Raw genomic sequence first — 20,445 nt, 5'->3', positions numbered from 1 at the left:
ATGCTAGTATAGATATGACACACATGTATCTACGTACATATGTACCAAATAAGGTCTGATATTAACCCGTTCACATCTACACTGGCGTCACATTGGCGATAACATCAATCAGCACGACATACCAATGTGTGATGCATCTACCTACAAACCACAGACCACATGTATCTGATAATATAGACTTCAGGCATCGCCCACAATATGTCGGCCGAATAACAATTAGAATCATTTTTACCTTATGGTGATTCTAACTAGATCTACAATGTCATTAAGGGTGGTTTTGTGTTTAACGGTACTGTGTACTGTTGCCCAGGTAACGGACGCCACAAGAACGAAGACAAAGTTTGATGAACATTTTGAAACGAATACGAGAAATGCGGCAAAAGAGTATGTATTTTCTATGGCCGGTCATCATGCGCTGGGGCAACTTGGAACGAACATCGGTGAAAGTGACCGGTGTTTCGCGTGTAAGCTGCTTGTGAACACTATACGGAGTATGGTGGTGGACAAACGACCAGAAGCAGATATTGCGAGAGCGGTGATCCACATATGTAAACATTTCCACTTTGAAACTGATAGAGTGTGTACCTACATCGTACCTGAATATAAGGTGAGTTGAACGTTTAACCTCAGTCATACCTGTGGGTAAGTTTAGTTCAGAGAGTCATACCTGTGTGTACGTTTAGTTCAGATAGTCATACCTGTGTGTACGTTTAGTTCAGAGAGTCATACCTGTGTGTACGTTTAGTTCAGAGTCATACCTGTGTGTACGTTTAGTTCAGAGTCATACCTGTGTGTACGTTTAGTTCAGAGTCATACCTGTGTGTACGTTTAGTTCAGAGTCATACCTGTGTGTACGTTTAGTTCAGAGAGTCATACCTGTGTGTACGTTTAGTTCAGAGAGTCACACCTGTGTGTACGTTTAGTTCAGAGTCATACCTGTGTGTACGTTTAGTTCAGAGAGTCATACCTGTGTGTACGTTTAGTTCAGAGAGTCATACCCATGTATAAGATGAGTTCAACGCATCAGCTACTTCTAAGTATAAGGCGAGTTAAGATCGTCATATTATACCAAATGCCTCACAACTCACAACGGCAATGCTTTGGACAGTCTTTCTCTTCCTGCTTCGGACAGCCTATTTCTCTTCGTGCTTTGGACAGCCTGTTTCTCGTCATGCTTTGGACAGCCTATTTCTCTTCGTGCTTTGCACAGTCTATTACTCTCCATGCTTTGGACAATCTATTTCTTTTCATGCTTTGGACAGTCTATTTCTGTTCATGCTTTGGACAATCTATTTCTCTTCATGCTTTGGACAGCCTATTTCACTTCCCGCTTTGGACTGTCTATTTCTCTCCATGCTTTGGACAATCTATTTCTGTTCATGCTTTGGACAGTCTATTTCTCTTCATGCTTTGGACAAACTATTTCTCTCCATGCTTTGGACAGTCTATTTCTCTTCATGCCTTAGACAGTCTATTTCTTCCATGCTTTGGACAATCTATTTCACTTCCCGCTTTGGACAGTCTATTTCTCTTCATGCTTTGGACAATCTATTTCTCTCCATGCTTTAGACAGTCTATTTCTCATCATGCTTTGGACAATCTATTTCTCTCCATGCTTTAGACAGTCTATTTCTCTCCATGCTTTGGACCACATGGGCGTGTCACGCTTAGAAACAGCGTTAGAAAGACATATAGGTATATAGACCCAACCCTAGTACTACTGTATTGCAACATCTACAAATCATTTCCTCGACAGTAAGCAGGCATTTTCTCCAAAACCATCGGCAATCACACTCACTTGTCGGCCATAAATGGCCTTGACATTCAAGTGATCTTAGCAGATCCGCAGAAACTGAATTTGGCCATCCGATTGGTGGAAAATATAATATACTGTAAGATTTTGCCTGTCTGCTAATGGGCCCGAAATATGAACTTTGCAATGTTCCTTCTATTTTGGATGATGTACGGAACAGTAAATTGTTAAGAATAATTTTAGAGGTTGTAAAACTGCATTCGATATTGATTCATTTTTAGGAAATTATATTTATAAATGTTTAACCTCTAAAATTATTCTTACCAATTTACTGCTCAGGTCACTTAAATGTCAAGGCCATCTATGGCCGACAAGTGAATATGATTGCCGATGGTTTTTGAGAAAATGCCTGCTTACTGTCGAGGAAATGATTTGTAGATGTTGCAATAAGTTTTTAGATCCGTGGAATGCCGCTGCCGATCGAATCTAGCCCTTCATAGGTTCTGTCAACGTGGCTGGAATTAATAAACGAATTTAAAAGGTGAGTTTTCGCTGTCTTGGCTGATCCATGATTTTGGCTTGGAATTGCGGAGGTAGCTGTTATCGGTGAGTCGTGGCGTATAACTTTTGAAATAATGATCCGATTCTGACCATTTATAGCTCATTTCGTAGGGAAATCATCTGGCTTTCGATCCGTAGGGCTCGACGGGGCTTTAAAAATAGTTTACGTGGTGAAATCTGACTTTGATTTGAGGAGGGGGTGGTTCCGTCGTTACATCCCTTTCCTTTTAGATAGTACTAGGGTTGGGTCTATATACCTATATGTCTTTCTAACGCTGTTTCTAAGCGTGACACGCCCCTGTGCTTTGGACAGTCTATTTCTCTTCATGCTTTGGACAGTCTATTTCTCCTAATGCTTTGGACAGTCTATTTCTCTCCATGCTTTGGTCAGTCTATTTCTCGTCATGCTTTGGACAGTCTATTTCTCTTCATGCTTTGGACAATCTATTTCTCTTCATGCTTTCTCTTCAGTACCATGAAGATACGACTTAAAAACTTTGTCTTCACCAACTCTCTGATATATATATATAATCGCTGATGTATGTGATTGTCTGGCAGTTGCGTAGATCGACGCTCTTAATGCCCATCACTGGATTGTCTGTTCCAGATTATATTACTTACAAACCGCTGTGTTAAAGCTGGAATATTGTTGAACACGATGTAAAACAAACAAACAAACATGTCTTTTCAGGACATGGTGATGGCGGTGGTTCAGCAGACTGCCCTCAGCCCCAACGACATCTGCGGCATACTGGTGGGACCGGACTGCGCCACACCCTATTTCCCCACGGACATGTGGAACATCACCCTCCCCGACACACCCAAACCACCGGTCAAACCTCCCCGACCCCCGGCGGTGAGTTGAGGATTCCGTGCATTTGTCAATATCTAATGTTTAATTGAAATGTCTGTCTGTTTAATGCATCTATTGATCGGTGAAGATCTGTGTTAGAATTGGTCTTCAGCAACACAAGCTTGTCGACTAACGGGATCGAGTGGTCAGACTGGCTGACCTGGCTGACACATGTCATCGTATACCAATTGCGTAGATCGATGCTCATGCTGTTGATCACTGGATTGTCTGGTCCAGACTTGATTATTTACAGACCGCCGTCATATAGCTGGAATATTGCTGAGTGAGGCATACAACAACAAGCACACAAATAATGCATAGAACAATAGTTATCCATTATTCTTTTATGTTTTGCAATTCGCATCATGATATCGCAACTAACTTATGTGACCTCGTGGCCCACGGATTCATTGAAACCTAGATTCATTCACTGTTGATCTGTCTGCGTCGTACCTTTCATCCATCTGAGATCTCCTTTGTGGTGGCCCCACATGAGCACAATGTGTTAAGCCCATTTCTGGTGTCCCCCGCCGTGATATTGCTGGAATATTGCTGAAAGCGGCGTAAAACTAAACTCAGTCAGTCAGTCCTTTGTGGTGGCTATGTTTATTGCAAGAGATGACGAATACGAAAACCAAGCGGTCACAATGTGTGGTATTCTGCCTCAGCTGTGCAGATGACAGTTGATGGCCCCGTGTCCCCCCAAGGCCAGACCGCTCCCTCACATATCTCAATTCTCCTGCAGCCCGGGTCCCCCAAGGTCAGGTTCCTCCAGCTGACAGACATTCACATTGACCTGATGTACCAAGAGGGGGCTAACGCCATCTGCCACGAGCCTCTGTGTTGCCGTAGCAACGACGGTAAACCAGGTACGTCATCAGCGTCACGTGAACAATTTATCACGTACTCCATCATAATATTTCTTTGAGGTAAATTAACGTGTGATATAACAATTCAATCAATCTGTATTTCTGTGACTGGGTTAAGTTGTCATGGTTACAAAGGGAGCTGATCTACCTGTTTTCTCATTCCCGGATGCAGATGCAGGTGTCCCAGGTGCAGGCAAATGGGGGGACTATCGCACGTGTGACTCCCCTCTCATCATCGTGGACAACCTGTTTCAGCACCTTGCCACCAAGACAGACGAGGTGAGATATACTGGAGACATATAGTTGACCATACAGACAGACAGGATCTCAAACACACCAAAAAACAGACTATACAAAATACAAACAATACGTGTACATCTCCTCGAATCTGATACCAAAAACGAGTGGTGGGGTAGCCTAGTGGTTAAAGCGTTCGCTCGTCACACCGAAGACTCTGGTTCCATTCCCCACATGGGTACATTGTGTGAAGCCCATTTCTGGTGTCCCCGCCGTGATATATTGCTAAAGGCAACGTATGTTCTATTTGGGATTACACTTTCTTAGTAAAGTACAGATTCTCGTACTTTTGGGGTTGAGTCCCATCCGGGATTCGAACCCACACCCTCAGAGTCACGCAAAGTCAGACGCCTAGACACAATCCGTAGTCTAGACATACGTTACATTTGACCACTTTCTAAAATGGCATTGTGTATTTAATAGCTTTCGGTCGTGGCAGCCGTGCCAATTAACACTTATCAGAGGGGTACACAAAGTCCGTAGTCTAGACTACCAGTTGTCCGACTTCCATTTTTGTGGAAGCCGCGGTGGCTGAGCGGTCTAGGCGTCTGACATACTTTACATTTGACCACTTTCTAAAATGGCATTGTGTGTTTCATTGCTAAAGGCAGCATAGAAACTTTGACCATTAGGGCCCAATGAAAGGATAGCATCCACTTTGTATGACAACACCGATCACAACCTTTGTCAGATTTATAATGAGTGAGTGAGTATGGTTTAACGCCGCATTCAGCAATATTTAAGGAATAGTAATGCGGCGGACATAGTAAATGGGCTTCAGACATTATACCCATGTTGAGAACCGAACCTGGCTTCGGCTTGACGCTTAAACCATGTGGCTACCACACAACCCTTGATTATAATTCATGAAAGGAAGACATGTAGATCATGGTCTGGAAAACCTGTTACACTTAAATAAGAGGTGGCATTCATCAATTTCACCTGTCATTATTGGTATAGCCCAGTGGTTAAAGCGTTTGCTCGTCACGCCGAAGACCCGGGTTCCATTCCCCACATGGGTACAATGTGTGAAGCCCATTTCTGGTGTCCCCTGCCGTGATATTGCTGGAATATTGCTAAAAGCGGCGTAAAACCATACTCACTCATTATTGATATACATACCACATATTAACGTTACAGTTATGAAAGTCTGAAGTTACAAAAGATCCTCTCAACGATAAGACAGACAAATTATACGTTCTGGTTAACGATGTCAGTTTATTTGACTTTAATTGCTTAGTTATCGTGAAGATGCCATTTGATTAACAAATATATGATTTTTCACTTGTTGTTGAATCATTTGTATGTACCATTGGCATGGCAACCTTAAATAGCTTCAGCTAAATCTCGCTCAGTACGTAGTCATACCCATTCGTTATGGTTATAACTATTGTCCATGTTAATTTTACGGGGCGGTGGGCTAGCCTAGTGGTTAAATCGTTGGCTCGTCACGCCGAAAACCCGGGTTCGAATCCCCACATGGGTACAATGTGTGAAGCCCATTTCTGGTGTCCCCCGCCGTGATGTTGCTGGAATATTGCTAAAAGAGGCGTAAAACCAAAACTCAGTCAGTCAGTCAGTCAGTCAGTCAGTCAGTTAATTTTACAGATGTTCCTGACAGTAAGCACCCTGTAACAGCGGTTTCCGGATAAACAGGTGTTTTCTATAATGAAATATGAGCATTCTTGATTACAACTTGAACGACTATTGTTGGTGATCTTCAGTTTGACTTCATTATATTCACGGGAGACATCGCCGCGCATGACGTGTGGAATCAAACCCGGACCGAACAGCTTGCAGCCCTGGACCGTCTGGTGTCCTACTTCGACAAGTACCTGCCGGGAAAACAGGTGTACTTCTGTGCCGGTAACCATGACACAGCCCCGTGTAACAGGTAATTCTCGGCTTTTGCCATAGAAGGAATTGACATGAGCCTTGAGCATGCACTAGTTGCTTGGAAATGTGTGCTATATAAATATCCTATAATAATTTTACGAGGGCTTTAAGTACAGTAGACTTTGCACTCGGCGGAGTGCCTCTTGAACAGAATCACAAAAAGCTGTGGTTAGTAGTTACTACTAAACGAGTGGGTGAGTATTGTTTTACGCCGCTTTTAGCCATATTCCAGCAATATCACAGCAGGGGACACAGGAATGGGCTTCATACATTGTACCCATGTTTGGAATCGAACCTGGGTCTTCGAGCGAACGCTTTAAACACTGGGCTACCACCCCGCCCTTACTACTAAACGAAGTTAGCTGTATGAATGATGACTTATGTAGTGAAACCAAGCCATTCCGGCAATGAGGATCTTTACCAAAAGTAATGACCAATATCTACAAATACCCGTTTGCTGGCGCTAAACATCAATAGTGAATTTTGATTTTGTGAAGTGAAAAAATGATTTAGTAAATATAGACGGCATGCAAACGACCAACAGGCGGGAACTGGAATAAACAAAACGTGCGAATGTAGTATTGAAAGCCCGACCTGATTCAAAGAGCACATTCTGCTAATATAACCGTATCTGGTCACCTGACCTCTAACCCGGATTGTAGGTGATCATATATGATGTTTGTGGTATCGGCAAAACGAAATATGCTTTTACAATGATCTCCATACTTGATCCCTTACACCTACGTTTCAGCATATGTATACATACAAATGATTTCATATTTATGTTTTCAGTGAATTCAAGATATTAAAAACTTCATGCCATGAACAAGCGCCGTTTCTTAACTGAAAACCGTGTGAACTCCGGAATATAATTTGTGGGTCTGAAAATGGAATCATTTGATCAATACCTGGGAGACTGCATTTTGTTTATTCGTATATGTGTAATCTATGTGTCACTTTATAGTTATTAAACCTTATCACGCCATGTATAACATGATATGTCAGATGTGGCACAATATACAATATGATATGCTGGATGTTACTTAATATACACCATGACATGTCAGACGTGACACCATAAATAATCTGATATGTCGTATATGATGCTATATACAACATCAGATGTAATGCCATATACTTTATATGTTGGATATGATGCTATATACAACATCAGATGTAATGCCATATACTTTATATGTTGGATATGACGCTATATACAACATCAGATGTAATGCCATATACTTTATATGTTGGATATGACGCTATATACAACATCAGATGTAATGCCATATACTTTATATGTTGGATATGACGCTATATACAACATCAGATGTAATGCCATATACTTTATATGTTGGATATGACGCTATATACAACATCAGATGTAATGCCATATACTTTATATGTTGGATATGATGCTATATACAACATCAGATGTAATGCCATATACTTTATATGTTATGTGATGCTATATATGACGCTATATACAACATCGGATGTATGACCATATACTTTATGATATGCTGGATATGATGCTATATACAACATCGGATGTAATAATATATACTTTGATATGATATGACGTCGTATATGATGCTGGATGTATACAACATCATGATGTAATGTGGCCCAATATACAATATGATATGTTGGATATGACGCTATATACAACATGGTATGCTGGATGTTGCGCTATATACAGCATGATATGTGGGATGTGGAACTACGTACAACACAGTATACACCTTGGTATTTCGGAGGTTTAACTGTCTTACATCCTGTTGTGTGGGATATCTGATTATAAACATGTATTTGTATGTGTCATTATGTAACGACCTTTATGGTAGAAGTTTTTTGTTCTATGAGTAATAAAAAACCCACAGCAACAACAACAACAACAAAACAAACAATTTTTTAAAATATATTTCTGATGAGATCTACACGGATTTTTTCCAAAACTCATTTCTTAAGTTAAACACTCATGTCAATAAGATATCAATGTTAATATTTCATATTCACTATTATTATTTTAACAGTTTTCCTCCGGATTACATCAAGGGTAACCTGTCCCAGGAATGGATGTATACTGCTATGGCAACACATTGGACTCGGTGGCTTCCTGATGACACCAAGGAAACTATCATGAGGTGGGTTAACAAAGATGCACCGTCATGAGGCTTTATGACTGGCTTGCTGTTTTAACGTCGACTTAATGCGAGAGATATGTGCGCATTTCTTGCACATAGTACTCGCCGACAATCTGGGTTAGAATGGGTCTCCATTCAGCAACCCATGGAGACAGGCAGCTAACGGGATCAGGTTCGTTGACTTGGTTCATGCTGTGACCCTACCCCAACTGCATAGATCGAAGCACATAATCTCAATCACTGGATTGTCTGGTCCAGAATTGGATATTTACAGACCATCGTTATTACGCTGGAATATTGCTGGAGTGCTGCATTAAACATTTTTATAATGACAGAGGTTAGATAATAATTAATAGAAGAAAAAACTTTAGCACCCTGAATAGGAATTTGCTGTACATCAGCACATAGCGCACATATGAATATAGGGTAAATAAGGTAAATATAAGAGCGTTACTCACAGGTAAATGTACTGTAAAATACATTATTGAACACAGGTTAAAAATATGCGGGTAAAACAGTTATGATTAATACAACAACAACAGTGTACATATACAAGTACGGATAAGATTTGTATGTAAAGATATATCATTTATTGTTTAAAAAGCCGATGCTGGACGGGATGAACGATTTCAGGGCTCTGTTTGATTTAAATTTTGGAATTTGGAAACGTCTGCCAGAAGGTAAAAGTTTATATTCAGTGTTTAAAATGTGTGAGGAGTCATGTAAAAGTTTATATTCAGTGCTTAAAATGTGTGAGGAGTCATGTAAAAGTTTATATTCAGTGTTTAAATTTGTGAGGCGTCATGTAAAAGTTTATATTCAGTGTTTAAAATGTGCGAGAAGTCATGTAAAAGATATATTCAGTGTTTAAAATGTGTGAGGAGTCATGTAAAAGTTTATATTCAGTGTTTAAAATGTGTGAGGAGTCAGGCAAAAGTTTATATTCAGTGTTTAAAATGTGTGAGGGGTCATGTAAAAGTTTATATTCAGTGTTTAAAATGTGTGAGGAGTCATGTAAAAGTTTACTTGCCAGAGTTAACACTCTTTCCTCATACACGTAAGCCAAAGGGTCGAAATGCACATTTGCGACTGCTTTCTTAAAGTTTGTTTCGGTTTTGAATTGATAGGGATCCATACCAGCGCTGGATTGAGAAGGTTAAGACGCTTTGAATAAAACTACGATAAAACAGTGAAAGAATAGTTTTGTCAACATTAAAAGAGCGAAGTTTCCGCAAGAAATATAAACGTTGTTGACCATTTTGCATAAAGCACCTGTATTATTATTCCAGTTCAATTTGCCATCAATTATTGTTCCAAGATATGTGTAGTTCTTGACAATTTCAACATCTGAACCATGGACAGTGACTGGTAAATGCACAGGCTTACGTGTTCTGAAATCAATAATTATCTCTTTAGTTTTAGACACATTGAGCACTAAGTGAGATTGTCTTTAGACCAGCTTGTGAGAAACTGGAATGAATGCAAGAACTGAATAAAGTTGGTTGGTTGGTTTGTTGTTTAACGCCGAATTCAGCAATATTCCAACTATAAGGCAGCGGCTGTAAATAATCGAGTCTGGACCGACAATCAAGTGAGAAACAGCATGAGCATCGATCTTCGCCGAACTGATTAAAGGCTTAAGGTGAACTCAATAAAAAGAGGTACGAAAACCAATACTTTATTTAGAAAGTATAATCCCAAATATAACATACGTTAAATTTGAGTATTTTGTTACAGAGGGGGCTTCTACACTTTCTCCCCATTTCCCGGGTTCCGCATCATCTCCGTCAACAACATCTTCTGCTACATCAACAACTGGTGGCTCTTCATCAACACTACCGATCCGAACGGCGAGTTGCAGTGGCTGGCGGAGACGTTACAGAAGGCGGAGGACGTTGGGGAGAAGGTCAGAGAGGAGTGTGTGTGCGCGTGCGTGCGTGTGTGAGGGGTGGTGGAGGGAGAGTCGTAGGGGAGAAAACAGTGTCTGGATGTGTCAAACAGCTAACTGTTCATCACGTGTTATACTACTACTACTACTACTACTACTACTACTACTACTACTACTACTACTACTACTACTACTACTACATAGCGCTGAACCCCACGCCACACGGGCATGATCTAATGAACAATATTACCCCGGAAAACCCAACCGATATGGCGCTGGAAAGTTTGTAATCATATAACTTATCCCACGGGTACCCATTTTCTGCAGGGTGTACAGAGGCAATTTTGTACAAACTCAGTTGCCTAAGGTGAAACCACATGTGTCGTTGTGGGGAAAGATAGAAGTCCTAGAAACTCTAATGGCTAACCCTAATTGGACAATGTTGTCCCAAACCTTGCAGGTGTTCATCCTCGGCCATATGCCCACCAACTGCTTGAAGGCCTGGAGCTGGAACTACTACAACATCGTCAGCAGGTGAGTGAGTGAGTTTAGTTTTACGCCGCGTTAATCAATATTACAGCAATATCGCGGCTGGGGACACAGACTGGGGGCGTTACACATTGTACCCATGTGGGGAATCGAACCCGGGTCTTCAGCTTGATGAACGAACGCTTTAACCACTAGGCTACCCTAGCGCACCCAGCAGGTGAGAAATGACAACTATCTCTGTCAATGGCATCGTTATACTATTAAGTCAGTACCGGAATTTCCCGTATTTAAGCCCTGGGCTTAATAACGGAAAATGACCCATCTCATTACAAAATATAAACCCAATAATTAAGCCAAGGATTTAAATTCGAGAAATGTTTGTGTGTATGATTCTAACACAGTAAAATAGAATGAACTTTAATAATGATATTATCATATTTTATTGCGACTGCGTTTGAGTCATATGGATTGAGATTGTCTATTTGAGTATAGAGTACCTGACCTCTCATGGGACTCCGAAACGTTCAACGTGGGTTGAGTTAAACGGAATATTATCCGAGAGTCAAGCTGGTTTCCGCCCTCAATATTCAACTACTCACCATATTTTTACTCTTCAGGCTTTGTGTTCGAAATATTTGTGCAAACCCAAAGGGCGTTTCTACTGTGGTTTCGTTGACTTTAAAAAGGCATTTGACTTTGTGGACGGAGGTAAACTGCTATATATTTTGATTCAACGCGGCTGTCACGGAAAGATAAAGATGTTGCTTAAAAGTATGTACACATCGGTGAAAGCCAGTGTAAGAGTGAATACTGATTCAAGAACTGAAACTTTTGATACTTCCCGTGGAGTGAGACAAGGGTGTATTCTCAGCCCCCTCCTCTTCCTTCTCTTTATTAATGAATTTGCAACAGAGCTCTACCAATCAGGCAACAATGGAATTTTTGTTACGCAAGATATACAAGATCTATTACTGCTAATGTTTGCTGATGACATCGTCCTTTTTGCTACCAGTGTAATAGGTCTACAGCGCCAGCTTAATATCCTGGAATCATTCTGTATCAAATGGGGATTACAGCTGAATCTTAACAAAACACATACCATAGTGTTTCGCAACGGAGGAATTCTGAGACATTCCGAAAAATGGACTTTTTGTAAAAATCCTCTTAAGGTGGTTACATACTATAAATATCTCGGCATAACATTTTCATCTAGGCTCGTGTGGACAAAAACCTGTGAAACACTTGCTCAACAAGCAAGTAAAGCCTGCCTCTCTGTTTTCAGACTTTTTAACAAGTATCAAGAACTAACCTATTCAAGTGCAAGAACTATATTTGATCGAAAAGTGGCACCTATACTACTATACGGCTCGGAAATATGGGGACATAAATATTCTGATGTAATCGAGAGGGTCCATACTATGTATTTCAAACGATTTCTGAAAATTGGAAAATGTGGTTCAAACAAAGCACTTGGGGAGCTTGGACGTCACCCCATCTACGTATTAACACAGATTCGAGTAATCAAGTTTTGGTTCAAGATACTCAGTATGAATGAACAGTGTTATCCACTGCAGTGCTACAGAATGCTAAAAACATTTGATGATATGGCAGAACAAACTGGGCATCCAATGTTAGAAACTTATTATTCAGAAACGGGTTTTTTCATGTCTGGTTAAACCAGGGCGTTGCTAACGTTCAGTTATTCATGTATACTTTCAAACAACGATTGAAGGATATCGCCTACCAAACTTGGCACAACGAAATCAACAGCTCCACTTTTTTCAGTCATTATTCATAGTTTAAACATGAACTTTGCCTGGAGTCCTACATAACAGAACTAAAATATAAACATCTGATCCGTGCACTTATCAAGTTTCGTATTTCGAATAACAACTTTAAAGTGAACATGTACAGACTTAATGAGGATGCCCCACGTACGAACTATTTGTGTTCATTCTGTGATGCCGTAGAAACAGAAACTGAGAATCACGTATTCTTCCGATGTGTCAAATATCAGCGGTACAGAGACAGTTACTTCAAACAATTACAAAATGTCTACAAAGGCCCACTCACTCTGCAGTCAATGTTGCAATCCAAAAACCCCCAAGTTATATACTGCACAGCACTATTTTTACATTATGTTTTTAAAGTAAGATCCCAATACTAATTATGACCACTGTTTCACGAAACTGCCAATGTTTGTGACTGTATTATAGGCCATGAGGCCGATATTACGAATAAACTTCTGTCTGTCTGTCTGTCTGTCTGAAACGTTCTATACACGTGAACACATCTAACTGCACTACAAACGTTATATATATGCTGACGTTCGCCATGTGCTTTTGCAAAGGGACGTCACTCTAAACAATAAAATTTGAAATCTTAATTTAGGCCCATGGGCTTAATAAAGGGAAAATATCCCGTTTTTAAGCCCATGTGCGTAATTTCGAGTGAAATCCCGGTACTTTATGATCTCAGTAATTCATGTATATGTGAAGGGTTTGTTGATGTCGCTAATTTGATTTTTAGAAATCTCTAAATGATTTCAGGATATCACTAACTTGGTTTTAAGACAATCTATCTGTCTATATATATATCCGTGATTGGAATAGCAACACTCTGTATATATTACTTGACAGTACACAGATTAGGTGTTTTTATCATCAAAACTATGTTCTGTTCAGAGATGTAAATTTTTCATTGAAAATTAATGAAGAGTGATTTTGGATGATAAATAGAATCTCACCCTCGTGTCTTCTGATATCAAATATATCAACACTCGTTGATAAAGTAAAAATATCCTCGGCAAGCCTCGGATATTTGTAACTTTATCAACTCGTGTTGATATAATTGATATCAGAAGACACTTGGGTGAGATTCTCTATGTATCACACCTTCAGACTTGGTGCTTTACATAGAGACATCCTGTTTGTTGTTATACTATGTATATTCCAAAGAGGGTGCAACAACAAAATAATATACTTAACATGTATACTGTAATAGAGACATCAGGTCTTCTCTATCCATCCATTTGTTACATTTACACCATTCTGCTGTTCTTATCTCACCCACTCTCTCATACAATAAACTGTTGTTCCAGTTCCCCTCCAACTGCCATATATATTCCGTTCCATGTACAGAGCAGTCAGTGTTGCTTGACAAGGAATTCAGTCGAAACGTCACTTTTACAGCATGAAAATAAGTTCTTTTCGGCCGCATATGTGTCCATTTCTAAGAAATTACAAACATTATAACTAACACGAAATAGGTCTGTGAATACGATCCGGGTTAGAATTGGTCCTTAGCAACCGGTGTTCGACGTAAGAGGCGACTAAAGGGATCGGGTGTTCGGGCTCGCTGACTTGGTTGACACAAGTCACCTTATCCCAGTTACGTAGATGGTTATGATGCTGGTGACTGGACTTTCTGGTCCCTACTCGATTATTTACACTTCGTCGCCATCTAGCTGGATATTTCTGAGTGCGGCGTTGATAAAAAGGCCTAAAAGCAAACACAACACAACACAACACACACACACACAACACAACACACACACGACACAACACACACACACACCACACCACACACACACACACACAACACACACCACACAACACACACACACACCACAACACACACACACAACACACACCACACACCACACACACACACACCACACACACACACGCACACACACACACACACACACACACACACACACACAACTGTTAATAAGAGAATCGAGAGCAGAAATTCCAGTGACTGATACCATGGTCATCGATTCTTCACGTAATGGGTAAACAATGAAAAGCATGAACCAGATAATCGAGTCAGGTGACGAGGACTTTTAATATTATAATATAATATTTTTATATTTATAATCAAAGGTACGAAAGCACCATCGTAGGCCAGTTTAACGGCCACACCCACAGCGACGAATTCCGCGTGTACTACGACGTCGCCAACCTCACCCGTCCTGTCAACGTGGCCTACGTGGGTGGGTCTGTCACGACCATGTCGAACAACAACCCCAACTATAGGATCTACACCATGGACGGCTTCTACACCAACTCCTCCTTCGTAAGTGGTTATAACTGTTGCTTGCAAACATCTTAAATTCCGACCGTATTGTAAAATATTACTTTTAATGCAACATGCTATCAATATTGTTTCTCTTCGACAACCGACTTTGGTTTTGGCGACAAAATATCCCCTAACCAAATAATAAAATAGGATACAAAATTCTCCATATCAGTGACTGGATATGAAAGATCATACTTTAGTCTTGATCATGTTGTTCCTTCAAGGTCGCAGCAATTAAGGCCTCAGCAAAAGTTCAAGAAAGTTGGTTGACATAGCTGTAAAACACATTTCCACATATATCCGCATCAGTGACAGGAATGATGTCCGATGTGCAATTCCCTAATGTGGCGTGTGTCATATGTTCCCGTGCACTATTAACAAGCCTTTGCATATATTTTAGACGAGTGCCATCCTATGTCAGCAGTATTTCAGAGCAATTCATAACGTGTTTACGTGCAATGGACTGCTATTAGTTGCGATTCTTCGGTATAGTGGAAAGAGATTTTGTATTTCTATTTCTATTTTGTAGGCCGTGCTGGATTACGAAGATTATAACTTCGATATCGTTGCTAATAACGCCAGCACAGATCCTTCTTGGAAGTTTGAATACAGCCCATTGGTAAGTGACGTCATCTTGCCACATTGTAGTGAGTGAGTGAGTTTAGTTTTACGACGCACTCAGCAATATTCCAGCTATATGGTGGCGGTCTGTAAATAATCGAAACTGGACGAGACAATCCAGTGATCAACAGCATAAGCATCGATACTACGACATTTGGGATACGATGACATGTGTTAACCAAGTCAGCGAGTCTGACCACCCGATTCCGTCAGTCTCCTCTTACGACGCTGTTGGTAAATAATAGCAGGGGCATTACTGTCCTGAACAACGTCACGGATTTGATTACCTTCAGTCATTTGTCATTTGTATTAAATAAGTCTGTAAAATTATTATTGCTTGTGTATTAACTGACAAATTTTGTTGCGTTTTTGCGTTTTTAATTTATAAACATAACGATCAGTTTTCCTTCCAGTAGTATCGATTACTGAAATCTGAAGTATAGTAACTATTATTTGTTTGAGGGTGGTACATTATCTTTCCTGCATTTCGTTTGTTCTATTCTCTTAGACTGCCTACGGCATGAACGGCAGCACCCCCGCCGACTGGAGCGACCTCGTTTACAGGATGAGAGACGACGACGGACTCTTCAACAAATTTCTTCGGTAAGCATGTCACTCGAACAGCTCTGTAGATTATCACACAAGCGTACATAGTGGAATACTGGCTAGTATTCAGTTGTCCCTGTCAATTACACCTTACTTGCCATTATCCAAATCGGTTGTTTATAAATCACAATAACCGTGAGAGACTACTACAGCAAAAATACGTGCAAACATGCGAGTTGATATGACCGAGCCACCCAGCATAGTGGCAGGGTGGCACCAACGTTAGGGTGAATCAAGAATCTAAATCTGACTGTTGGTTTGTTTGGCTTGTTGTTAAACGCCGCACTCAGCAATATTCCAGCTATATGGCGACGGTCTGTAAATAATCCAGTCTGGACCAGACAATCCAGTGATCAACAGCATGAGCATCGATCTACGCCTTTGGGATGCGTAGACATGTGTCCTTTTTCTCTCTCTCTCTTTTTTGTCATTCCAATTTCTCTCTCTCTCTTTCTTTCTCACTCCTATTTCTCTCTCTCTTTCTTTCTCACTCCCTATCTCTTCTCTCTCTTTCTTTCTCACTCCTATTTCTCTCTCTCTTTCTTTCTTTCTCACTCCTATTTCTCTCTCTCTTTCTTTCTCACTCCTATTTCTTTCTCTCTTTTTCTCACTCCTGTTTCTCTCTCTTTCTTTCTCACTCCCTATCTCTTCTCTCTCTCTTTCTTTCTCACTCCCTATCTCTTCTCTCTCTCTTTCTTTCTCACTCCCAATTCTCTCTCTCTTTCTTTCTCACTCCCTATCTCTTCTCTCTCTTTCTCATTCCCAATTTTTTCTTCTCTCTCTCTCTTCTCACTCCTATTTCTCTCTCTCTTTCTTTCTCACTCCTATTTCTTTCTCTCTTTTTCTCACTCCTGTTTCTCTCTCTTTCTTTCTCACTCCTATTTCTCTCTCTCTTTCTTTCTCACTCTATTTCTCTCTTTCTTTCTCCTCCCTATCTCTTCTCTGTCTCTTTCTTTCTCACTCCCTATCTCTTCTCTCTTTCTTTCTCACTCCCTATCTCTTCTCTCTCTTTCTTTCTCACTCCTATTTCTCTCTCTCACTCTTTTCTCACTCCTATTTTTCTGTCTCTCTCTTTTCTTTCTCACTCCCTCTCTCTTTCTCATCTCCCCACCACTCACCCTCTCTCATCATAGTTAAGTTGGCATACCCAGCAACATCCACAACTCTACCGGACCCATCCCACTAAGGGGTATTTACAATCTGGTTGCAGTCACAGATCCAAGGGGGCTGACCTCACTCCTTGCACCCACGACTGTAAGTTCGAAGTGCTCTGTCTGCTGAAGTCTGGAAGATCGGAGGACCCACGGCTGTGTGAAGATCTGTGAGGGGAACACCCTTGTAGCCAGATTCAACTTTGCGTGCAAAACTTCTACAATCAAATAATGTAAACTGTCAGAGAAGCGTCCTGTCATCAGAAATTTAGCAGCGTAAATAACAGATTTAGATCACATGTACAAATACCTGTTCAACGGGATCCTGCACACTATGAGAGAAGCATCTTATCGTTATAACCTCATCAACAGTAATGGCGCCTGATTTCAATCATGTGTGCAAATACCTGTTCAACAGGATCGTGTAAACTATGAGAGCAGCATCTTATCGTAAGAACCTCATCAGCCGTAATGATGACATATTTTGAATCATGTATGCAAATACCACTTGAATCTAATCGTGTACACTACGAGAGCAGCATCTTATCGTAAGAACCTCATCGGTAGTAATGATGACATATGATGAATCATGTGTGCAAATACCACTTGAATCTAATCGTGTATACTATGAGAGCAGCATCTTATCATTCGAACCTCACCAACAGTAATGATTTACTGTATTCTCCATAAACCACACAATTTGATGTTGCTTCCGCTACATTTAAAAATCTTTTGCATGCTAAAGGTGACATTGTTGACGTTGAAATCCCCAAATTTCAGACCCATAAAGCATAATCGGTTGGATTTGTGAATCAAACAATTTGAAATATATTTTCGGGGTTAAAATTCCAAATTTCTGTGAAACTGACATAACATGAATAAGAGCCTTCTTAGCACGTGATTTCAGATCTATAACACTCTTTTTAAAGTTCATAGTATGGGAAAACACTAGTCCGAGCTAGGTGTAGTGACTAACAACAGATAATTGTTTGTCATTCAAAAATATTTTTCTTTAGAGGCGACAGATCCACCTCTTCCAAAGATTACTGTTTTTTTTTCTGAAATTAACAGATATTGGCAATATCAGTCTCGACCCATCACCACAGGTTGATACTAGTATAGACATATTTTGTTTTTAGTAATTGTTAAGTAACAATAAAGGCAAACTATGTTTTCGATGACAAGTAATTTATTTTTATGTAACCACGTTTTGGTTTCGATCACTTTACCCTTAGAGTCAAGCAAGAATTGTGTAGGGCAGCATAGTACAGTTCAGTTCGGTTTATGTCTCCCAAAACCACCAATTGTGATAAAAGAATGTGTGTACATATATTCACTTCCCACTTTGTCACTGGATGTCCAGCTTTTGCACAAACAAAGTATCTTAAGGAACAAGATGACATGACTTGATCTTGGTACTACCGTCATCGCCTTGCTTGTGGTTTTGACACTAGAGGTCCATCTATGTACGACCCAGAATATATAACGTACCCTACAACAGCCCTTTGAGAATAGGCCCGTTAGCAGCTTCAGACACATTCAAACTAACCAAACCTACCCTGTCCTTTTTGGTTTAAATAGAGCTGTGACGATACATCGTAGTATCGATAATCGTGACACTTTATCTGACGATAAATATATCGATACTTTTGTTTGTACCGTGATATGTATCGTTGACCTTAAAATTGTTAATGTTCACTAGAAATTGACGGTTGTGTAAAAAATTACACTGTTACTTGCTATCAAAATATACTTTTTTTAAAAGAAAATATCTAAGATAGCATATCCTGATATGCATCGAATCGAATCGTACCGTTCCAAGATATCGCGATACGTATCGTATCGTGACATTTCCGTATCGTCACACCTCTAGGTTTAAAGTAATGATATTTTTGGTATCATTTAATTCTCTGTCACTTTTGATACAAATGTGATTGACCCGTTACAGAAAATTAAATATGTTGACTTCGCTTACGAAATGTCACACTTACATCCCAAGTACCACGTTGTCCGACACACCGATATTCTTGTTGCCTTAATTTTGGTGCCTCCCAATCTCTTGACTTCCACTGGGAGAGGACCCGGGTTTGCTGCCAGGAACTCTGACACACTGAGTAATGCCGAAAGCTGCAAGTGTTGGGGAGTCATCACATCCTCCGAATAGTTCTTGGTGAGTTGGACTAGGCGGTACTTTCAGGGACAAGTCCCATTCGCTGTCAGGGGTGGGTGTAGAGGAGACACTGGAGGAAATTCACAGAGGAATTATTTGGTCACAACAAGCAAACGTTATTTTTAAACACGCCAACGTCCGACCGCACTAGTCTGACAGCGGCCTTTTACAGGAACCACAACATCCAACTACTGCCATAGCCCTCAACGTCTTCAGGTCTAAACTCTGTCGATCCTATACGGGATGCTCGTGATCAAAGTCTGCAATCGCTCCATCAACAGTATCACCAGTCACAGAAACACCAACAGTTGGCACAAGAACTACAGGAAGAGTGGGGTATTATTCCCTTGGCAACAATTCGTAATCTGGTTGATTCCATGGTGCCACGATGCCAAGCAGTTCTGGACTCTCATATGTGATATTGAGAACAGATGACCTCCACCTTGACTTTCGGATGTTTCATGTGTGTAGTGATGAACCGCTGTCAGTGGCAATCACCTTTGCCAAATTTTAACACTTTATTATGTATTATGACAATCGATTGCTTCATGCGTGAAATTAAAATATCGGTCATTGACAATCACTTGTGCCAAATGTGAGCGTTTTAAATATTCTGTTGATCATTAATAAAATGCATAAAGTATACGTCTGAAAACAACATTTGCTTTTCTTTTCACCATGTCCCTGTCCAACCGGATGTTCAAAGCGTTACATTATTGCATCTGATTGCACTCGAATTTCGTTCTCAACTCCCTGGGAGAATAGACCAAAGCCGTTTGTGATTCGCCTTGATATTAACAATCATATGTTCATTTTATCCTTCCAGATACACATTTCTGCTATAGAATAGAATAGAATAATAGAATAATACTGTAATGCCTTTTCAGGAATTTGTGTTACATCAGACACATCAGAGACTACTACTACTGACACATCAGAGAGATACAAAACATATTTACATAAATTCATTGATTTAGGTATCTTCACATTTGTTTAAGAGAGATATGGTACTTGGAATAAAGGATGTACGGGCTCTCTTAGTTTTCACAATTGGAACTTTG

General features: G+C 40.2%; 1 protein-coding gene across 1 annotated transcript; it reads left to right on the top strand.

The window, feature by feature from the left end:
- Positions 1-132: 132 nt before the first annotated feature.
- LOC124277088 (sphingomyelin phosphodiesterase-like) lies at positions 133-20,042 on the top strand. The gene is made up of 13 exons (XM_046712741.1): positions 133-607; positions 3,006-3,170; positions 3,913-4,036; positions 4,209-4,315; positions 6,058-6,227; positions 8,266-8,376; positions 10,114-10,282; positions 10,725-10,798; positions 14,641-14,833; positions 15,366-15,455; positions 15,966-16,060; positions 17,274-18,785; positions 19,088-20,042. Exons 1-12 carry the CDS (start codon positions 236-238, stop codon positions 17,386-17,388), a joined length of 1,785 nt encoding a protein of 594 aa, XP_046568697.1. The 5' UTR covers positions 133-235; the 3' UTR covers positions 17,389-18,785; positions 19,088-20,042.
- Positions 20,043-20,445: the final 403 nt, after the last annotated feature.

Source organism: Haliotis rubra, unplaced genomic scaffold, assembly GCF_003918875.1.
Source record: "Haliotis rubra isolate DU_JTF1 unplaced genomic scaffold, ASM391887v1 Scf218, whole genome shotgun sequence".
NCBI lineage: Eukaryota > Metazoa > Mollusca > Gastropoda > Lepetellida > Haliotidae > Haliotis > Haliotis rubra.
Note: the sequence above shows the minus strand (reverse complement) of the source record. Positions and strands in the feature narration are given on the sequence as shown.

Excerpts from the sequence above, each read along its gene's own strand:
- LOC124277088 (XM_046712741.1), top strand. The coding sequence starts at position 236 with ATGGTGATTCTAACTAGATCTACAATGTCATTAAGGGTGGTTTTGTGT. Across the intron at positions 3,171-3,912 it reads AACCTCCCCGACCCCCGGCG|CCCGGGTCCCCCAAGGTCAG; the intron begins GTGAGTTGAGGA and ends ATTCTCCTGCAG. Across the intron at positions 8,377-10,113 it reads ACCAAGGAAACTATCATGAG|AGGGGGCTTCTACACTTTCT; the intron begins GTGGGTTAACAA and ends ATTTTGTTACAG.